Source organism: Dermochelys coriacea, chromosome 22 (genome assembly GCF_009764565.3).
Source record: "Dermochelys coriacea isolate rDerCor1 chromosome 22, rDerCor1.pri.v4, whole genome shotgun sequence".
Taxonomy (NCBI): Eukaryota; Metazoa; Chordata; order Testudines; family Dermochelyidae; genus Dermochelys; species Dermochelys coriacea.
In genome coordinates this window covers 8,742,933-8,765,031 of record NC_050089.1, presented here as the reverse complement: position 1 = coordinate 8,765,031, position 22,099 = coordinate 8,742,933, and the positions used below count along the sequence as shown (strand labels likewise).

Genomic DNA, 22,099 nt, shown 5'->3' with positions numbered 1-22,099 from the left:
GAAACCATCCCTGTTTATTGAGGTCTAATGACAGTCTCAGAAAAGCAGAAGCTGGATTTTAATAAATAGTGCCAAAGAGTTAATTGATATCTAATGAATATGTAGTGCACAGCTTAATGTCTTGTCTGAGCTGTCCTGAGCTGCACCACTGTAGCGGCTGTGGGGTTACAGTGTGAGGGATTAGTGAACCCGCCTACACGGGGATGTAGCATCTCCTAAAGAGGTTTACATTATTCCCCTCGGTGAATATATGTGGGCACATCCATCTCTTCTGTAAATCCGCTGCAGTCAGTGCTGTTACCCCAGAGGTAAATATGGCCTGTTCTCCAGACTTGGGTATATTTTATGCCTGGTGACTTTGCTTTCATTCTGAACTTGATCTTTATTTGAGACAAACCATTTTTAGAATTGCTGCTTATTGTTGAGGAAGGAGGAGAGAGAAAAGTCCTCCCTAGGCTTTAAGGGGTCAGAAAGACTAAGGAGGGGGATGGATGGAGAGAGCACGGACGTGGTCAGTTTTCTCCAGCACAGGTTTGTCCTTGTCCACTGGCTTCTGGACAAGATGACTTCATTTGAGTCCAATGCTGCTGCTGTTTTAAAATCCCGCCTTGGACAGCAGCCGCCTGAGTGGATTGTTTGGGGTTTTAGAAAACTAATTTTTGTTACAATTGTTAGAATTCTTATTTCTTCAACTTTTTTGTCCTATGTCCCCACGAGGTAGCTGAGATCCCCCTTGGATCATCCTCGCTGGTTGTCCCAACATTCAGGGACAGGACCTCCAGTGGCAGGGCTTAGTCTTCCCTCCTCATGAATGGTTATTGGAGTCCCTCCATAATGAGTTTTCAGACATTACTATATTAGCTGTGTCAGTTTTTTGGTGATAGTTTCATTTGTTTTTCCATTTGCCCTTTCGTTTGGGTGGTGGAAGCTTTCACTGAGCAATGTAGGGCCAGGAGCCAGGCTGGTTATCCCAATTTAGGATGATTTTAATTTCGGAATTAATTTTTCCTGGTGATCACTAGTGCAGAAATCCAACTCTTCTGGCCTGACAGTCCAGATAGGAGAGGCAAAAACTAGTAAAACTTTCTGGCTCGTTTTTAGCAGATGCTGTCTGTAGCAGGTTGGGTGGCTCCCTCTATCGGCCCTTTTATCTAAATGGTGAAGGCTCATAAGCACTACAGTGATATAAATAATAATAAGCTCTTTGATTTGGCAGCTGCTGTTGGTGCAGTGGATTTTAATGGTCAATGTTAGCTGCTGGGAAACGTAACTAACCCCAGCCCAGATCAATGGCTGTCCATTGCTTTTGGATAGGAGTCATCAGCAAAATGAGGCAGTATCACCCTCTCTGCAGTAGAGAGTCTGCCGGTACACAATGCACAGCCTAAGGATGAAGGTGCACATAGGTGGCTTATCCCTTTTTGTTTTAGTGGTGGGCTAGATCTAAACACGTCTGAACTTTGAGAAGTTTAGATCCAAGTCCAAACTCGATGGCTCGGGCCTGTCTCTACTTGGATTTGGAGGCTGCAGAAGTAGTTTTCCGGTGAGGATGGACCAATCAACTCCAACTTCCTCTATTTCCTCATTTTCTGTGAACCTCTTGGGGTTCACCAGTCACTCCAGCCCAGAGCTGGCAGCTGATCCTTCTGTAGAAAGGAACGTTTTTGAAGAACTGAAAGATGTACATAAGCGCTGTATAAATAGGTAGAGAAACATAGGAGAAGAGGTAGATGTAGATGCACAGGATTCTGATATATTTGCATGTAAAGGGGATGTTGAGGGTGATGGGTATGAGGTGGGGTTGGGGAGAAGGTGAGGGAGGGAGAGAAGGGGATAGAAGCAATCAGACTCTGGGCAGGGTATACGAACAGAGACTGGCATGGAGCACCCTTCCCAACTACTCCCCATTACGTGGGCCAGACCTTCATTTTGTTCCTCTCTCCCCACATCAGGACTTGCTGCTTTTTTCTCTCTAACCATTGCAAATAATTTAAATCACCGAATCATGAAACCAAGATGGCAGCAATGGGATGCATTCAAGCTAGCCAGCTCAAGGAGCGGAGAGGGGAGCTGCTTGAAAAAGGTGGTTAGCCCAGGCCTTGTCTGGACTGGGAAGGAAGCGAGGCTAAGCAGAGAGGAGCAGCCTCTTGTACTGGAACTAAAAGTCAGTGGGCCCTGGGCCCCATGAGGCACCAGATTCTATGGGGTCCACAGAGACCTATATCTTCACTCGCTGTTTTGGGCCTTGGCCTTGTGTATGGACTCAGTCAGGGGGAGAGGGCCACTGAACAGTGAGATGGGGAGTGAGCAGGACAAGTCGGAGGCTGCTCAGGCAGTGTCTGTTTTCTCACAGACGTGATAGTTTTGAGGCACATTAAGTGATCCCAGCAGGATAGAGTCCCAGGGACACTGGGCAGAGATGTGAGCTGAAAGGGTTCTCGCTTGTTTGCTACCTAGCATCTGAACTGAGGGTGATCTGAAGCATGGAACACCTACAGCATTTACTGTGCAATCCTCAGAGACCTCATAACTACATCTCGGCGTGACCAGGAACAATATGTGCAAGAAACTGATTACTTGTGCCACCAGTCTCTCCGTGTGGCTGTGCTGGACAGTCGACTGTCAGCGTGGTTTCTCACTTGGCAATACAAAATGGCAGCTTATTTCAGGAGTTGGGTTGGCTTTGCTTCCTGTAGGCCGGCAAGAGCTATGCTCTTCCAGCAGGGCTGTGAATTGGGCCAAGCCAATGCCCCAGGAGGCCTCAGGATACTTTGAAAGCAGCCTGTCCTGCTTTTTGATGGATGCATGCATGCAGATGCACACGTTGCACACCGTCAGGATCCCTGTGTGTGTGTGCGTGAAAATGGATGCATGTCTGTATGACTAACCCCAGTGTGTGCATGCGTGGGGGTGATGTTTGAGGTGTTAATATACTTATACAGTACAAGGAGAACTGAGACTATCTTGCTGCCAGCCACACACTAAGATCTGAGTTTGCTCCCTGTGATGTGCATTGGAGTCATTTGTCAGGAAGTGTGGTTGTGGTGGGGGAGGGGTAATGAATAATAGTGCTGTTGTCACTGTTTTGATGTCCATTTAACGGAGAAGAGCCGAATTCTGATCTCGGTCTGCGTTTACACTAGTGAACTCCATTGACTTGACTGGAGTTAATCCAGGCTTATACCAGTCTGTGAGAGAACAGGTTTCCAGGGGTTCAGTAACCAGGTGCAACTCCCATGACTTCAGTGAACTTACACTTGCTTATACCTGTCTGTATTTCCACATCTCTGCTTATGTGGTCTCCTGACTATCTTACATCCTTGGGTAGAGGGCCTGCATCTGAGCATCTCTCAAACTGGACTGCCAAAATTGCTCGGCACAGGGAGTACTGTAGATGGGAAGCATGTAGATGCCTGGGGAGGATTAGGAAAGGCATGTATATAAAAATCCTCTCTACAACAAATGCTTTGCTATGTAGTATTTAATGGCACCTCATTTGTTCTCTGACTTTGTTTTTAAAAATAAACACACAAAAGCCCTCTCTTTTCGGAAACACTTGCTTCCGAGGAGACCGATAAAAACCTATTTCTTTTATTCCTCGATTTGAGAAATGTAGCATTTTCCATGCCAGATTGCACCACTGGTCAATTGAAACTAGTTCCCTCCCATAGTCATTTATGCAAAAACTTCAGGGAAAGATGAAAACCCCTATAAAATGCCCTGTTGTCAAGGGTTCTTATTTGGGGTGGTGTGGAGAGAGGGAAGTTTGTGTGGTTTTGGATTAAAAGGCTCGTTACAGCTGAGAAAGCAGTGATGGCATTGGTGTGTAGGGCAATGTGCCCTTCAAACTAAACTGTGGTTTGGCAAGATTTACACACGCAAGAGATTTGTGTAAATTGGAGAGTTAAATTTAATTTGCACTAGTTTATATACACACACTATTTCACTTTTGTGGTAGGAAAACAGATCACTGTATGGAATTACTAGTGTCAACCAGGGAATGCTCATAAAGCCTTATTCTGCTCTCCGAGAAAGGGGCTTGAGGCAGTTTGATTTGGATGAGAGCTGGGAAAGCTCGGAAGTGAGTTCAGTTCTTCCCTGCCCTCTCCACAGGATACACTCCATGCGGAGAATGTTCTTTGGCAGTTTGTTGTTCTGTCCCTATCAGCTATCCTTTGAGATGGGGTTCCCCCCCCCCACCCTCTTGTGTGTTAACCTAATAGACTCCTCAATGCCTGAGTGACTGTTCCTTGTCTTTTTTTGTATGGCAATATGTATCTCACCCAGTTTTGCTGGGTAACTTCAGGACACGTGCAATCGAGAGGTCATGCCCAACCCAAATGCTAAGGGCTCTGGGAGTTTGATAAATGCATGGCTTAGGACTTTTAAGTAGGGAGAGGGAGGTGGGTTGGCCTGGGTCTTGAGGATTCAGATGTTGCAAGCATGCTTTTTGGTGATATGTAAGAATTTTTAAATTTAAAAAAAAAAGGGAGGGGAGTGTTCTTGTAACTCCCAAGTAATGAGGGGTGGTTCTGCTAGCTTCTTTGCTTCAGGACCGAGTGTAAGAGCTGATGAACACCAGCAACCTCTTCTGAGGTCAGGTGGCCTTCAGCTCTCAGGATCTGGTCCATTAGCTGCCAGTGCATTGCGCAATGCAGTGAAATACCTCCCGAATGGCTGGAAGCTCTGGGGAGGTATGGAATGAGGGACAGGATGTCACATAGCTACCACTGTGTATAGGCAAGCCTGTTTGTGAAGGAGCTGGGAAGCCAGGCCCCTTTCGCTTGCTGGTGGAGCCCTCCTTGATCCTCCTTTCATTGCAGAAAGAGCAAGATTTGGAACTAAAATCTGCTTTCCCAATGCCCTCATGCAACCCAATTTACCTCTGGATGTAACCAAGGGGAGGAGAGTTTGGCCCAAAGTTTTGAGTGACCAAAACCAATATCTCTCTCAACAAAGCAGGAGGGCTTCTTTTTCATTCCTCTTGTGGGTACAGGATTAATCTCCCTTGAGGAGTCAACAGATCTGTAGGGGCTATACATCTCCCTTGGAAAAGTTGATCCTGGGGCTTGAAGCTGCAAGTACGTCCCCTGTTTCGGAAACACCAGACGACAATGAAACTGACTTGACGGGTCACAGTGTCTGTATGACCCCATAAATACTTGATCTTTGTGTATTGAAAATGGCATTGTATATACAACTATATAAATATATATTTACTTTCTATTTTAAAGGGGGAAGGGAAATAAATAAGTATTTAAAAGAAAGTACTTTATTAATATGCATCCAAAATGTCCAGGAGGCTAAAGAGAGAGGCTGTCAGAAGTGGAGAGAATCTAACAGCAGGAGCAGAGGTAGTATTTTTGAATTGTGTTGCATTTAGAGTCCTCCACTTCTTTATCCATATATAAATATAGACAAATGTATATAGTAAATCACATAGTTTGCTTTATTTTTTGTACCCATGCTTAGCTCCATTTTGAGCAACATGGTATCTTAAGGTGATCGTGGGCTTTGTGATGCAACAGATCTTCTGCGTGGCCCAAACCAAAATGTCCCAGCTGAAGGTGTCCTCTGGATCAGGTCGGTCCATTAGGAATTCATGTGATCTTTTACCCTGGCTGAAAGCACAGGGGGTGTTGGGCAACACAGCCGGTTTGGATGGCTTCCTGTATGATCTTCAAATCGGTCTGTTCCACATTAGTTCTTGCCATTTGTTCCTGTGGTGCAGCGTATCTGTTCTGTGAAGTGCATTTAAGTTGTTGCTATAGTATACTATTACTTTGGAATAAAAGGAAAAATAACAGGGGGTTGGGGGGCTGTTTAAAAAACATAAACCAGAGGAGGTGGAATGGCTGATGCAAAGACGCACCAGGCCACTATAAGCTGGGTGCGCAGACCTTTTGGAGTATTACAGCATTTGTTTTTGCCATGTACGCCTTTTGAATGGATATGCAGGCTTATGGAGGCCTATTCTAGGAGGCATCTTGTGAGAGGAAAGGGAATCTGCTGCTAATGTGAATTAGGACCGACTGCAATGAGGAGAAGGTGCTTGTAGCTGTATTTCCGCTTTAGGCAGCGTTTGGCATTTCTTTTTCAGAGAAGGGAATTTGTACTTTATTTTTAAAGCTGTTTGTTGGAAAACAAATGAGCCTTTATGATTTTAAGAAATCCAAGTCCTTAACACCTCCTGCAATTGCCATCAGAGTGGGATGGCTGTGTTTTCACCTCCCAGCCGGGCAGCCTCTGCATTGGATGAGCTGGCTCTGGAATGATCTGAGAGGGAAGGTTTGATTTGGCAAAGTCGAAGATGATACTATTCCACGGATCTGTTCTGGGCCTCTTCTGAGCTTCTCCAGATGTAGTAGGTCTTAGAAAGGGTGTGCCATTACCTCGTGATGGTTTCCATTGGTTACCAAGCCTCTGTCTTCTAAGAATGTTGGTTGCCTTTCCAAAACCTGCAGAGAACTGAGCATCTAATAACGGGGAGGATTGGGGCTGGGGGTGGCTGTAGCTGACATTTTAAAGAGCTATTTTGTTCAGCACATTGGAATGGAGCAGCTCTCAGCAGCTACAGACTTTGTCCACTGGAGGCCTCCAGCTTTCAGGAGATCCTCAGTGGAAGCAAGGCTTTAAGTGGATTTAATTTTTGTAAGCTTGGGAATGCCATGGAGACTTCTGATGTTTGCTGGGAGTCCCTCATGTGACCTCTAGACAGACTCGGTTGGGGGCATATTGTCTGTAGGTTTCACCCGTATCATGGAATTCAGTTGCATACTGTAGCAGGGCATTATCTCTCTAGGTACTTTATATACCTGTTCTAAAAGAATCATAGACTTTGAAGCCTCAGTAGGTATCCTCTGGGACTGTCGTTTCCTGTCCCTCTCACCAGGCTGTCCAAAGCCAAGGTGTCCTGTCTGTGGTACAAGCAGAGATCATTTTAGAGGTGTAGTTTTTAGCTCACCACAATTCCTCTTGGCCAGCAGGGTGAGTTCCGTGAAATAACACGCAGTTCCTGAATGAAAACAAAACCGCACTCCCTTCCTACTGGAGTTTTAAAGGGGCAGGACTGATAACTGCACTGCAGGTGCAATAGAGTCTACTGCTGAAGTTCTTTTCAATTTTTCTTCAAAGCAATATTGAACCAAACAAAAACATGACTCAGAATTTGGGTGAGAGAGAAGGCATATCAAGGCTGAAGGCAATTTCTGAATGCCGTGAAAGACTGTTTTTAAACTTAAGGCAAGGATCCTTACTCTGAGTTTCCATTGCATGTTCCCACTGCTGCCTCTCCCCCGTGGCATGCACATAGATTCCAAGGCAGAAAAGAGTAGAAGATGGAACTGAGATCTACAGTGCAGTTCAGAAAGACGAGTTTTCACAATGCCGAGGGATTATCTGTTTGACAGGTGAGCCAAACAAACTGTGGCTCCATTGAGGCTAGCAGCAACACTGTCTCTTGTGATCTTCTCTAAGACCAAGGATTGGCTCCAGACCTTGAGAAATGTGTGGCCTGCAGGAATGAGCAGTAGGAAGTCCTGAGTTCCAATCCTGACTCTGACACTAATTTCCCAGAGAGCCTTTGGGCTTGTATGGTGGGAACCAACCTTGCCTGCTTACCTTATAAGGTTGAGGATTAATGAGTTAATGTTTGTGCAGAGCTTTGGAGCTGGAATCTTGGCTTTGAGTAAGTTCTAAGTATTATTATTGTGGACTTGAGGCTTCCAGCTTTTCGCTCATTCTACCTCTTATTCTCTCCCTCTCTTTTGGGGTCTGACTCTGCACCACTGGAGTCAGTGGGAGTTTTGCCTTTGACTTCAGTGGGAGCAGGCCCTAGATGAATAATGGGGAGACATTTGCTACTGTTCCCATTAAGCTCTGAGGTCGGAGGCTTGGTCAGAACCCCCAACAGGTCTAGTCTGCGTTTTCTTTGGAATTGTCTGATTTTGATAAAGGGAGGCTGAGCTGGTGGCCAGATACTGGGCAAAGGGCCTTGCCCTTCACTTGGAACAAGCAGAAATGTGGCTCCGAGAAGTGGAAGCATGGACAGGAATTCTGGGCCTACCTCGCATGGGCTCTGGTTGTGCTCCTCCCATCATTGGCCCCGTAGCCTGACTCACTCACTCACTGGAAGGTGTTCTGACTCCCTTTGATGTGGCCATGTAATTCCCACAGCTGAGTCCAAGTAGAACTGTAAATGTTTGGTCTCTTTCTATGGGATTTTGGTCAAAGTGTGTGTTCTTTGTGGGTGACTTTCTCCCCACTCTGCAGAGAAACCAGGCCGGCCATGAGTTCACAAGCGTGATCTAAAACCTGAAAGAGGCTGTGTAAACTCCCATCCTCTCTCAGGCTGGGTCGCTTCACAGAAACGGTTGTGCTAGGGCAGCCGGTGGGACAGGTGAGATGCCTAGAGCAGTGGAATTTGTATGTATTCTTTGGTGATCACGTGTGGCTATGAGGGGCATGCAAGCACCAGATATCGCACTAATCCATGCTCGTGCAGGGTAGGAAGCCTGTTCTGCCCACACTTCTTCAGTTACTTGTCATGGGGCATTCTGGGCTCCAGCTTTGAGAGCCCAGCCAGCAATAGTCTGGCTGACCTGAAAAGCAATGGATTGTGGTCAGAGAAGCTTTTTGTGTCCTCCCCGACCCCAGATCATGCTTGGCTTCAGAGGAACTGCTTCTGTTGGTGGGGCAGGGAGGGATGCATGCTTGAGGGAAACGTAATCACCCTTCTCCTCCATACTAAAAACTGCTCGCAGTCTTCTCTTTTATGTATGGCTTCCCAGCTAAGGGAAGGCACCAATCAGGAGGAAAGAGCAATGGTGTAAACTGCAAAATATACCTCAAATCTCTTCCATCTCCTTCCTTACCCCAAAGGGGCTGTACGTCAAGCAAGTAGGTAACCGAGCAAATGGTAAGAAACCCACTGGAGGTGGCCTAAGGGCAATCTCCATATAGAGCAGGCTCCAGTCCCTTTCTCAAGATCTTAACTTGGGAAATGTCTTTAGTCCCCAAGAAGGCACTGCGGCATGGTGGGGCGGTATTGTGAACCAGCCCAGTAAGCTATACTGCGCTATCATCACCGACTTGTCCAAAATGCACCCAGCACACCAAGCTCTGTGCCAGGGTGACCCCAACCGGCGAAAGCATGAATGTAACCTGTTCAGGAGGGATAGGGACACTAGGAATTCAAGCCCTTCAAAATGGTGCAATTTCTTCAGTGTCACCTGTTAGGTTTCTTGATCTTTTATTCTTTTTTTTTTTTAATAAGGGAGTGTTTCCAATTATAAGCCAAGATTTGTTCAGCACCAATTGCTAAAAGAGCAAAGAAAAGCATGTTAGATGGCACTAATAGGTTGCATTGATTAGCAGAAAATATGTGAAAGACTAACCAGTAAGAAGGACAAGGACTTCCCCAGTCACCTTGTTCTCAGGCTGGGTGGCTTACCATGCACTTTGAGTGTGGGACACTCAAATTGTGTTGGTTTTTGTTGGGGTCAAGGGTGTTAGCAGCTTTCTTGTTCCCCCCCCCCATCCCCCTCTACCCCAGAAATCACTTACAGAAAAAAAGAGAAAAAATAATGGCTATGACATTTACAAAGCACACTTTCTACAGTAATATTATTAACCCTCTTGATGCCAAATGCAGACCAATGGCGCCTCGTTTCCAACCTGATGCGCTAGGGTTCAGGGAGTAATCTCGGAGACAAGCGTCTGTCTGCTTTCTTTTTTACACACAAGCCCCGGTGTCCATCTGTCGTACCCACTTCAGACGTCGTGCACGTTTTTGTTGTGCTTCTTGCAGCATGAAGCATTTGGGGGATTTGTTTTAAATGGATGTTCTGGGAACTTGAGGATTTTTTAAAACCTTAAAAGGATAAGTAAGAGGGAAGGGGAGCAAACACAGTCAAAAAGGTGTTTCAGTAAGGGCCCCGCTTCTGGTGCCCACAGTGAGCCTACATGCAAGTCCCCTATAGGATCAGAAATAAGGGAGGGTGAGTTTACAGCTTTTCCTGAGCTCTCCTTTGGCTTCCATCTACCATGTGGCTGCTTGTTTGGAGTGCTCCATCCATCCTCCTGCCCAGAGGCACTTAAAGGGCCAACCTTACTTTCCAGGTCCTAGTCCCACTCCTGCTTCTGCCCAGTGTTTTTCACAAAGGCCAGTGCAAGGCATGAGGGCTGCTGACTGCAGAATGGATCTGGATGGGCTAATGATCTTGTGAATGCCTTTTTCCCCTTCAGTTTGTTCCCTCTATGAGCTTCACATACACATCCTCCCTTCTTCCCCATGGTAAATAACTACATAGGCTTCTTTTTAGAATGATCCTGCTCTGGGGCAAGGATGGAGTGCTTAGCACTCTTAGTCTCAAAATTTAAAAATAGCCAACTTAGGACTTTCTGTATAACTGTGGACTTTCTGTTTGGATTTCTCTTGAGGGAAAGCCCTACAGAATTTTAATAACAAATGATCACCTTTCTATTGGTCTCTTGAGTCATCGTATGGAGTTGAATAGAAAATTATATCCCTATAGAATTCTGTAGGATAGTTTGAAACTCCTATATAAAGCTTATCATTTTTCTATTCAATGTGATAAGTTTTTAGTGTTTGTGGAACCCTTTTAAATTTCCATAGGCCCCTATTGGTTTAATTCCCTGTTAAACCATTGAGATTTTCTTTAGAACGCCAAGTGATCTTCTGTTGTATAGGGTCTTTATTTCCTTTTTTTTAAAAAAAAAAACTTGCCTATATTTACAAATGACTTTAACCCTTGAAGAGACCATTCAACCTAGTTTCCATTTCTTGAATGTCGAGTATTACAATGTATAACACACATTAGGGTGCTCTTTGGTGCTGTTTAAATGGTAGCCAGTGGAACTGACTTTTTTAATAACAATAGTAATAAAAGAAACATTAGTCCCACTGGTTCCTTAATGTTTGTTGTTGTGGTTTTCTTTCTTTTTTAATAACGGTTAGTGATCTGAAATGAACTTCTGTGATATTGGTTACTGACATGTGCACGTCAAACTCTTAGCCGCTCTGTCGGTGTAGTGACAGTGCTGGCGGCTATTGCAAGTTGGGGTGGCTGTGTAATAATTTAACAATCGTTTGACTTTTTGTTTTCCTTGTGTTTTTAAATTGCACAGATGCACACAGCAAAAATATTCGACCTGAGCCCGAATGGCAACTAGAGGGTTAATTTTTAACTTCAGGTATGATTTTCAAGAGAATAAAATTAAAAAAAAACAAAAACAAAAAAAATACAAAAAAAAAACAAAAAAAACCAGAACACTATTTTTTCAGTAAGCTTTTTTTTTTCTGTAAACGATTTAGAAATAAATCCAAGACATGATGGTGCTGTACCAAAGCCTTATACAAAACATATTCTGCGCTCTATATAATCTCTCTATTGCTGTATAGTTGCTCTCGGCCTCTGTTTTTGTGAAGGTCTGTAAAATACCAGCAGGGAGCAGTAAAGACTGGGACTTGGCCCTGGAAGTTTAGCCAGTGATGGTGCTTTGTCACTTGGGAGCCCAGGGCAGGGGGCCTCATTTCTGCTGTGGGAGGAGATTGGTCAAATTTTATTCAGTCCCAGACTTTGTAATGAGGGGAGGAAATGGGGATGCTTTCCCCAACTGGGTGCTAATCTGTTCTTGGCAGATAAATGTAATCTCCTGGGGGATCCGGACGACAACTCTTCTCCCCCCCCCCCACCCCAGGAAGCTGACTATGCAGAGAACCCCCAGGAAGCTGAGTGTTTCCCTTTAAGAGTCTTTAGGGCCCAATTCATTTCTCTCAAATTGATGCACCCTGCTTTTGATGTCAGTGGATGTGCCCAGGTGTTACGGAGAAGGGAATTTGGCACTAGTGGGAATACAACCAGCTGGTACTGAGAAATCTTGCAACTCGGCCATTCTGGCACTATACCTCATTTGGCCAAAGCAAACACAGACCTTCCCTGTCAAACAATGTCTAGCCCCCCAACACTTCCTTTCTTACCCTATCCCAAATGAAGAGCCAACCTGTTTGGCATTCACTGGAGGCAACTCCTAGTTGCTTCTAGTTTGGTGGCTCTAAGCAATAAACCCACTCTGTCTGCCAAGGATGTTGGCCCCTTAGGTACCTGGACTACTGCCAATTTAAAAACATAGTCTAATAAATATTGGAGGAAAATTAATTTGAAGCCCTGCCTTAATGTGACTGGCGTGTCCCTACACCTTCACTTGCTGGTATTTTAAGGCCTGCTGAGTACTAAACAACTCATCACCAGTAACATTGCATGTCCATAGATGGATTTTTTTTTTAAATATACCCAGTTAAGAAATTATGGCAGTGTTGCAATGTTAAATAAAACTAGCCATTCTGTAGGAGAATGATGGATTTTGGAATTGATAAAGTTTAACATTTAATTGCTCCTCATGTAACATTACTTTGCTTCAGAAATGTTTTGTATTTTGATATAAATAAATATTTGCTTAAAAAATGCTGGCATGTGGGGTCGTGCTCTTGTGAAATCCCTTCCATCCTCTAGTGACATCTCCTTAGTCCATGTTCCAGCTGATGAGACTTTGGGAATATTCCATCAGTGTCCTGTAGGTAATGTTGAGTGAATCTTCCCTGGTTCATGTGTTGTTGCTACCCTTGGGGTAAGTGACTGGAGAATTCTGATTTGGCAGCATCTTAGAGTCATGTTACCCTCATGTGGCAAAAGTGTAAATGATGAGACAGGGCTCAAGAGAAGAAACTGAACTGAAGTTCTGTGCCTGCTGTCCCCTCCCTCTCCTTTGCTCCAGCTACCTCTCCACAGCCTTAAACAAAGAGAGAAGGTTCTTGGTGTCCTCAGGTGTTGACATAGCTGGGACACTGCTGGCTATTACCAAGTGCTGCCAGTTCAGTCATGGCAGCAGTCTGACCTTTCAGAGGAGCCCTGGGAAGTCTATGGGAATGGACACCTGGAACTGAGCTAAACTATTGGTTCCAACCTTCCTTTTCTTGGAATCGCCCTTCCGATAGACTGGTGGGCGTACCCACCTTCTGCGTCTCTTCAGGTAATGCCCTGGTACAGTAACCATGTCCCCATGTCTTTTTTTTGCCATCAACCACACAATAGTTCGCTCTAATGAGTTAATGGCAGCTTGATCACCTACCTTCCAACCATGCCGTTAAAAGCAGGGTTTCACTTTTGTTCTTGCTCCAATATGAAACCCCAACATTTTGAACAGAGTTGAGCCGTTTTTCCTGTACAAGTACCTCTCCATCAAGCCATGTCAAAAGAAAACACAAGCCCTTTTCTATTGCTCCCAGAGCTTAGGGAGCAAGGCCCTGTACTAAATAGCAATTATTTAGCAACTTTCAACCTGAGAAATCCCTATGTTCTCTCCAAAACCTGTACTGGAACCACTTTCCCCACTGCTGAAATGTAGACCCCTCTAGTGTGGGATAAAATGGCTGTTTCCACAGCGTCGTGACACAACTGTTTGGGGCAGGAAGTGAAGAATCCTGGAGAAACTGCTGCAAGGATTTATGGGGGTAGACTGCAATCCTGAACAATAGCTAGCTAGAAACTCGAATGTCCTCAGGGGAATGGGGTTAATGCCTCATCTTTTTTATGAAAAGTACCCTGGGATCTTTAATGGCCAGTGCCTCAGTTTTATGTATCTTGTGGAAAAGATGGCACCTCCAGTAGCACCTAGTGCCTCTGAGCACTATGCTGGGACATTTGCTCAATGATGAGTCAGTGGAAAGTGGATCACCACACCTTCCTGGAGCACTGGGGGTTCCTTGATACCTTCCACTAGGAGTAAAATACCTTCCAGTAAACACACTTGCCACAGAAAGCAATAGACGGCCCCAGGGCTCTGGCCTGGGATTTGTAAGACCTGAGTTCAATTACCAGCTCAGCAGCGAACACCATGTGTGACCCCGGGCAATCACCTTGGGCTTCAGTTTCCCCATCTGTAAAATGGAGAGAGCACTTCCCTCCCTGATAGGGGGCTGGGAGGATAAAGCCTGGGGGCTGAAAGGACTTGGGTGATCAAATGCCACTGAAATTCAGTTAGGCACCTAATGCCTCCCTTAGGTGCTTTTGGAAACTGGTGCAGTGCTTCAGTACCCCTGGTGAGGGGGGCCTACATACCACATTGGGGAGGAGCCCAGTAACTTCCAAGGAAGGGCTTAGAGGCTTCAGAAGGGAGAATCCCTGCTTAGAAAACACAGGAGCCTCCTCGCCGCTTTTATGAACAGTGTGGGGGGCTGCACAGGGAGGCACTTTGCTGCTGTCCCCTACCATTGTTACAGCACCGGTGGTTGCTGTGTCACGGAGCCTGGTGATGCAACAATGCTGCCCCCTCAGCCAGGAGTCTGACTGCAGAGGCCAGCTCCTGCGGAAGAGGGGAACTGAGGCTGAGGGAGGGCTCGCCTCCCAGGGGAGACAGTCCCCTAGGATGATTATTTCCATGTGGGCTGTGTATATCTTGATCTGTAAATCGATTGGCCGTCGGTTCCCACCCAGCAGCGCTCAGGTAAGGGGGCAATGGGGTTATTCTCTGGCTTAGCTGTGAGCTCCTCATTGTGTGTGTGTGGGGGGGGGCGAGAAACGCACAGGGTTCATGCCAGCCTCACCCTGTCTGATTCCTTGCAGGACATTAAAGTCGTGGAGACAGAGATGCTGTCCGTGCTAGAGCACTGGCTGAGGAAGGTGAGGATGAGAGCCAGAGAGTAGCAGCATGCCCAAGTTAGTGAAATCCTAGCCAATAAGACACTAGCAAGGACGGTAATCAGGGAGCGGGTTACTGTGTTAACACTCAGATGGTAAAGGGGGGTACTAAGCCCCAATTAAATCAATTCAATGCCTGGACACTGAATCGGGGAGGATTTTAATACTTAGCTACCTTGCTAAGCCTAGAGGTGGGGGGGGGGCAGGATCAGTTCCTGGATCTGGTGCATCAATACATTGCTGCTAAGTGGGGGCATCCTGGATTTTAATGCCTGGTTACCTGGATGCAAACTACGAGGTAACCACATTGAATGCCCAGTTGTCTGGATGGGTACAAACTAGGGGGCATGGTTTTAGTGCCTGGGTACTTGGATGATAACCAGGATGGAGGGGAAAAATGTGATTTTCATGACCATCTGGCTCAACATCAGGGCTGTAACCACCCTTGTTATGAAAAAGAAAATCTTGGTGAGGAGACTGTCCCACAACACCAGTGGAAGAGCTTGCATTTTTTGATCCTCGGCTGTTAAATGTCCCTGATGGTAATCTGGGGACTTTGGTTCAACTCTGCTTGGAGAGTACTTTAAGCCAAAGGCTCTGAGATAATTACTTGCCTAAACAGACATTAACAGTGGATCTTCATATTTGATACACACCCAGCTAGAAGATGACATTCTAGCCTTCTAAGAGGACTGGTGTGGCAGGTTCCACTCTTCCACCCCTCTGTGTTCCGAAGAGGGGATGGTACCTGCTGGGAAGCAAGGGGTCCAAGTGTTTTCCCTAAATGGATAATTGCTTTGTTATTAGCCCTCAGTTATAAAGAAGTATAAAGTAAAACCCCAAGTGCCTAGGAGCCATTGAGGTCTGATACCTGCACAGTTCATTCTAGTCACTGCTCTCCCTCAGGAGTTGCAGGCAAAGCTGCCTAGGAAAGATATTGCTATTTTGCTTCTCTTTCAGATTGAAGAAGAAGCTTCCAAGATCTTTAAGCAGAAACTGGAAAACAAGGCAGAAACCAAAGCGACCCTTTCTGCTGGCCAAGATTCAGGAATGATAAAGTCACAGGTATCTCCTGGGGACAGTGTCCAGGGGGCGGTGTGTGGAGTGAGAGGTGGATGCGTCCTATGACGCTGTACAGGAGAAGGTGGACGAAGCAGAGTCCGTGTGGCATATCCCTAGTTTTAACACACTTCTCTCATGGTGCTATGGGTAGGATGGGCCAGCATGTCCAGTGAGGTTACACCAGGGAGGTATTAGGTGCTCCAACACCTTAACAGTGGGTGAGGTCTGAGAACCTCAACAGAATAGGAAATGATACTTGGTTTTCCTTCTGCTGTTGATACCAAGCTTGGCTTTGCCAGTGAAACCATAGCAGCTACAGATGGCTGGACTGTCTGTCATCCCCTGGAACTTGGTTTAAAACATTCCTTGTATACACCAAACCCCTTAGGCAGCTGGGCCAGATTCCCAAGGGCTCATCGCTCCCATTCAGGGCCAGATTTTCAAGAGTTTTCCTCCCTTTTTCGCATCCTCCAAACAAGGGCTACATTTTCAAAAGTGCTCAGCAGCCGGCTCCTCCCGGCCTGCCACTTATGTACCGAGCTCTTTTGAAACTCTGGCCCTTGCTGCTTAGAATGGAGTCCTTCTCCCTAGAGGACAAACTTCCCAAGCAGTAATTCCCATCTTCATTTTGGTTTGGCTCACTGTTTCCTCCTCCTTCTGTAGTTTAAGGAGCTAATCAAATATCAGCTACAAAAGTTCAAGGTGATCTGATAATGTGAGGAAGGCTTATCCTCCTGTGTAGACGGCATTATATACAGATGGGTAATTGTGTTATGGTTTTCCTCATCTTCCTCTGAAGCATCAATTGACCTCTGCCAGAAGCAAGATTTAGTGACTGGTCCAATGTGCATTGAAATCAACTGAAAGACTCCCATTTGACGTCCACGGGCTTTAGATTAGACTCTTGGAGCGTATAAGGCAAGGGACAGTGTGTGTGGTTGAGTTTTTTCGCCATGCACACCAGTGGTTTCCTATGAGGCATAATGATGCCAGTATACAGACTTGCTTCAGCAGTGGTTTGATCCGGTATGGCAAATCCTGCTCTCCCCCTATGTTCCACATGAACTTGAAAAGCAACCTTTCCACACAACTGAAATGTCACTGCATTGCATTCAGGGGTAATAGGCACTGCTCAGCTGCATTTGGCATTAGCCGCTATGATCTCATTAATGCTGATACAAAGTAGATAGTAAAGGGCTTTTTGTTTTTTCCTGGTTAAGACTCTGAGCTGTTTCATCCTATTTCCCTCATGCCAAGATTTTGCTGCTGTGAATAATATCTGCTCTCCCCTGTTTTTCCTAGACTGTTCAAGTCTCTAGCACGAAACTGCCAGTGTCATCGTCTAGCCACAGTCTTCTGGAGGAGAGGACAAAGATCCAGTTCATAAGATGGAGGTAGAGTCCCTTGTACCTATCCCCTGGGAAGAGGCAAAGGGTCTGATTCTGCAAGGTACTGAGCTCATGTAAGAAAGCGGAAGCCCCGCTGAAGTGGGGGCAGAGGAGGGGAAGAGAAGGCAATGAGCATCAGTGGGAGTCAGGATGCTCTGGACTGGACCAAAATACCAATCTTCAGCTGGTGTACATCACTGCGGTGAACTCAATGGAGCTGTGCTGGTTTACGCCAGCTGAGGATCTGGCCCAAAGTGGGCAGCGTTTGGTCATGGAGCTGTGGAGTTTATATGCAACTAAATTGCAATGTATTAAAAAAAATCGCAACCTTTTACAGCATCACGCTTACATGTCAGCAATTTTGATCTCTTGGGTTCTACTAGAACTAACGAGGAGCACTTTTATCTTGGAGGATACAGTCCTCCCATTGGGTACACTGGGATAACACAAAGACTGGGGACTTCCGCAGAGCTGGGCTTGGGTGGCATGCTGGATGACTTTTATTGGTGACCAGGCAAGCATCATAAAACCACCTGAATGGACTTGTGTGGTTCTTGCAGTCACACCCGGGTCTATCGAGTATCAAGTGGCATCAGGAATGAAGCCATGCAGGAGAGGCTGGAACAAGTGCGAAACAGGTGAGATCCTCTTGGCAAGTCCTTTGAACACCTGCCAGCCCGTACTCTGATCACGCCCAAAAGGCACCAGGTTTTGCCCCCATCCACTGTAAGACACAGTCCCTGCCTCAGAGCTCACATTCTCAGTGCTGAGCACTCTGGATTGTGTGCAGTGGGAGTAGGTAGATGCTGGAGTAGGGCCAGTGTGCTGGAGCCCTAGGGTGGTAATGTCAGGATCCTGGGAGAAGGTAGGCAGTACTAGGGGTAGGCGCTTGGAATCCCAGAGCCAGTATCGGGGTCAAGAGTCAAGCTGAGGTTCGAGTCAAAATAAGGATCCGAGCTGGACACAGAGTTAGGCTGAGGGGCAATACCAGGTAATGGGGTCGGGATCCAAGGGGTCATTCAGGAATCAGAGCCGAGATCAGTACCGGGAGCTCAGGAAACAGAGAAGCAAGCCGGTCGTGGAAGCTAGCTTTGTTGTCTGGACACATCCTGGTATGCCTTGTCGGCTCCTTTGACAAAGAGGCGTACCAGGACTGCTAAGACCACACTTTCAGATCACTTGAGGGCGAACTTCCTGTAGTGTTGAGCCTCTGTAGGTTGTGGGTTGCCGGGAGTGTCCAGGTTACAGTTGCTGCTGCATGGCACTGTGGGGATGTTGGTTGCCTAGTAGCCCTGCAGGCCTGGGTTCAAGTTGTGCTGATCCTTAAAAATATGGATATGTAGCCAGATATTCGGAGTGGGCCCCTGGTGAAAACTTTGCCAGGCCTCCATAATAGGGAGAGAATTCAGACATGTTTGCAGCCGTTCAGATTTGTCACCCCTTGGAAATCCAACAAAAGTCCTCTAAACCAGGTCTTCTTCCAGAAGAAGAGTCCAAGTTCCTTGGCTATCCAGAGTCTTTATTGGCTAGAGAGATCAAGCCAATGGTCACCATGCTACTACAGCTGTTCTTCTAGCTGGAAATTAACCCCTTGTCTCCTTTCGCACAATAGAAGAACAAGGGGACTTTCAATTAAATTGCAAGGTGGAAAATTCAACTCTGATAAGAAATACTATTTTCTCTCAATATGTGATTAGATTGTGGAACACATTGCCACAGGATGCCATTGAGCCTAAAGAATTAGAGGGCCAAACATTTCTCTGGATAAGAAAAATATTCAGTGTTATAGTTAATGCAAAAAGAAAAGAATTTCGGAAGGGATAACTCCTCCCTGCTTTAGGGTTTAAGCCAGGCTCCAGTGATTTGGGAATGGGGTGAGGCCTTTGTGGGGGCAGATTATCCTACATCAGCCTATTGGAGGGCTCTTGCACCTTCCTCTGAGGCATCTGGTGCTGGCTACTTTTAGAGACAGGATTCTGGATTAGATGGACCGTGGGTCTGATCCAGTCTGGGGGTAGACATCAAATTCTAGCTTCTCCCTCTGCAGACTCAATTGCAACATCTGCTTTCTCGATGCTTTTACCAGGTGGACATTGAAATATAGATTTCCCCCTAAATGCCATCCAGGTGCAGGAGTCCCAATTCTTCAGTTAGGTAGCGGCATATTTTGGGTTTTGGCCTGCACTCAGATTTTTGCAGCGATGGGCACCTGTGCAAAACCGTGAAATGGATGGATAGAAGTTCTCCCCAGTGCATTGCTGGGGTCTGACACCTCCCTATAATTTCTTGTTTCTTCAGCGTGTCCCAGGTCATGCTTCAAGCAATGCAGAACAACAGGTCGAACACTGATATCCGAGCCACGCTTTCAAGCTAAATACAGCAGGTAAGGCGTGTAGGCCAGGTAGAACATTGGAGAGGAGTCTCAACTCATTCCTTGATTCAGTGCTCTGAGCTTCCTCAAACCTGCCACCTCCATAGACCTGACCCTACAGAGTGAACCCTCTGTTCCTGAGGTTAGAAAGGAGCTCGCTCTCCATTTTAATCCAGGCCTGAGTTTCTTCCTATCACTGCTTCACCAACTGGCTTCCCCTACCTACTTCCTGGGCTGAAAGTAAACTTAGGCCCATGATGAAGGGCTAACATTTGGACTGAGACATGTAGGTCCAAATAAGCGAGCATCAGGATAACAAATAAAAGCAATTTTCCCCAGAGTGAATTATGCCAAGATTCCCTCCTGGCCTCTATTGCTGGTGCTGCAGACCTGGGGCAAGACAAGTTGTGCCTCGTGTCACATCTGGCCTAGGCATCCCATGGCATCTGAAAGTTGAACCCTCCTGGTGGCTCAGTGGAACCTCGCTGGCTTTATCTCTCCTATGGGGAACCTCAGGGCACGTGGTCCCATGCCATCCTGGCTGGCCAGTTTGGGATCGTGTCAATTGACATTCTAAGCCACCCAGGGGGCTGAGAGTCAGCCCACCTAAATCAAGTTCTACCTGGAGCTGCTTCCTGTCAAAACCTGACAGTGGCCAGGGAAGCCATCCCGGCCAGCAGTTCGTGGCCATGTCCATCTGTGTGGGCAGGGCCAGAGGGAAGACACCAAGGTTCTCTTCTGCTGTCTAGGGCGTACTTGGCTGGGCCTTGCACACTACTTTGCCCTGGCTGATAAGTGGTGATTCTGTCCCACTTTACTTTCTGTTCTCAATGGGCCCCGATGCCTGTTCACCAAGAATTCAGTGGGGGAGGGGGGAAATTCCTATGGTTCTGGGGTCTCTTTGTAATTTGACCCCCAAAGTCAAGCGCCGGGTTCTGGCCTTGGCTCTGGTGGTACATAGGGGAGGAGAAGGAGCTGCCATGGCCCCATGGCAAATCCCCACCTGCAGAGAAACACAATAGATTCTGGCGTACGCTCCAAGGCTGGTTTAGCTTATGCTCAGGCTTGTACTGCCCTCTGGAGCAACCAGGAGACACAGAGGTGGTTCAAAGCCACCTTTGTCGTCCTCCTCCTCGGCTGCCTCTCCTGAGAGGCTCAGCGCAGAATCTAGCCCAAAGCCTGATCCCTTCGGTAAGATATTGGGCCCTGCCATGGCCTGAGCCAAGCTGACTAGCTAAGCAGCTCTGAAACTCAGGACCCTTTAAGGTGAGCCGAGCTGGGCAGCCACATGCTGAGGCCCCTCGGTGGCCATGTTTGAAGATATTGGCCTTGACATTCCCGTGCCAGTGCGACACAGGACAAGAATCCTCGTCTTCCCTATGGGGCAAGGGGGGTTAGAATCATTAGAATATCAGGGTTGGAAGGGACCTCAGGAGATCATCTGGTCCAATCCCTGCTCAAAGCAGGCCCAATCCCCAATTTTTGCCCCAGATCTCTAAATGGTCCCCTCAAGGACTGAACTCTCAACCCTGGATTTAGCAGGCCATTGCTCAAACCACTGAGTATTCTTCCCCCCACTATGTAAGACATAGGTGCTGGAACTAGGATGCTGGGGGTGCTGTGGCACCCCCTGGCTTGAAGTGGATTCCATCATAGACCGGGTTTACAGTTTGGTTCAATGGCTCTCAGCACCCCCCACTACACAAATTGTTCCAGCACCCTTGTTGTGAGAGTTCATTAGTGAATGGGATGCTGAGGTCAGACAGGCTCCACTCTTGGGGAGGGTCCCTCGCTGTGGAATGCGCTTTCCCTGGACATCCAGCAGAGACTGATTCCTCTGACCTGTAGGGTACGGTTCCAGGTCTCACCTCCTGATGAAGCATTCATTGGCCTGTAGATCATTGCAGACCCATGTACTAAGGCTGGCGAGGACTGTTTGCAATGCCTGTCCTGGAGAGATGCTGTTGATTTTTTTCATGTGCCCCCAGGCCATGGTGATTGGGGCATAAAACGCATTAAATAACGGAAGTGCTTTGCGATCCCTGGTGCAAGGCGCTAATCCCATTTACCTCCTTAGGGTCCTGTCCCATTGGCCCATCTGATGCTGTAGCTCTTACTCGCCTCTCTTGCCTTTTCTTTTGCAGCGTTTTGTCCAGCCTGGGGCTCCTGCTGCAGAGATGGGCTGCATTTGAAGTTTTTCCTCCAACCATTTCAGAGCAAATCTGGCGAACGTGGTGTTAGGACAACGGTATTAACTCCTGTTTCATAAACCTGAGCTGGTCATAAAGATACTTGTTATGTAGAATGTACCCTGGTCTGCTGCTATGCTTCTGTCTACCCTGCTCTAAGGAGAAGCGGTATTCTAGTAGGTTTCAGAGTAGCAGCCGTGTTCGCAAAAAGAAAAGGAGTACTTGTGGCACCTTAGAGACTAACAAATTTATTAGAGCATAAGCTTTCGTGAGCTACAGCATCCGATGAAGTGAGCTGTAGCTCACGAAAGCTTATTCTAGTAGGGCGTATGTGAGGCTCTGGCCTGCTTAGCAATGACATTCCACAAGATG

At 46.8% G+C, this 22,099-nt stretch overlaps 1 protein-coding gene across 1 annotated transcript; it reads left to right on the top strand.

Annotated features, from left to right (window-relative positions):
- Positions 1–14,331: 14,331 nt before the first annotated feature.
- On the top strand, positions 14,332–21,810 carry SPATA19 (spermatogenesis associated 19). Its single transcript, XM_038380408.2, is given in 9 exon segments — positions 14,332–14,346; positions 14,348–14,435; positions 14,438–14,523; positions 14,643–14,699; positions 15,678–15,782; positions 17,082–17,173; positions 17,728–17,805; positions 19,466–19,550; positions 21,683–21,810. Coding segments are annotated over 8 exon segments (597 nt in total). The 3' UTR covers positions 19,542–19,550; positions 21,683–21,810.
- The last annotated feature ends 289 nt before the right edge of the window (positions 21,811–22,099 follow it).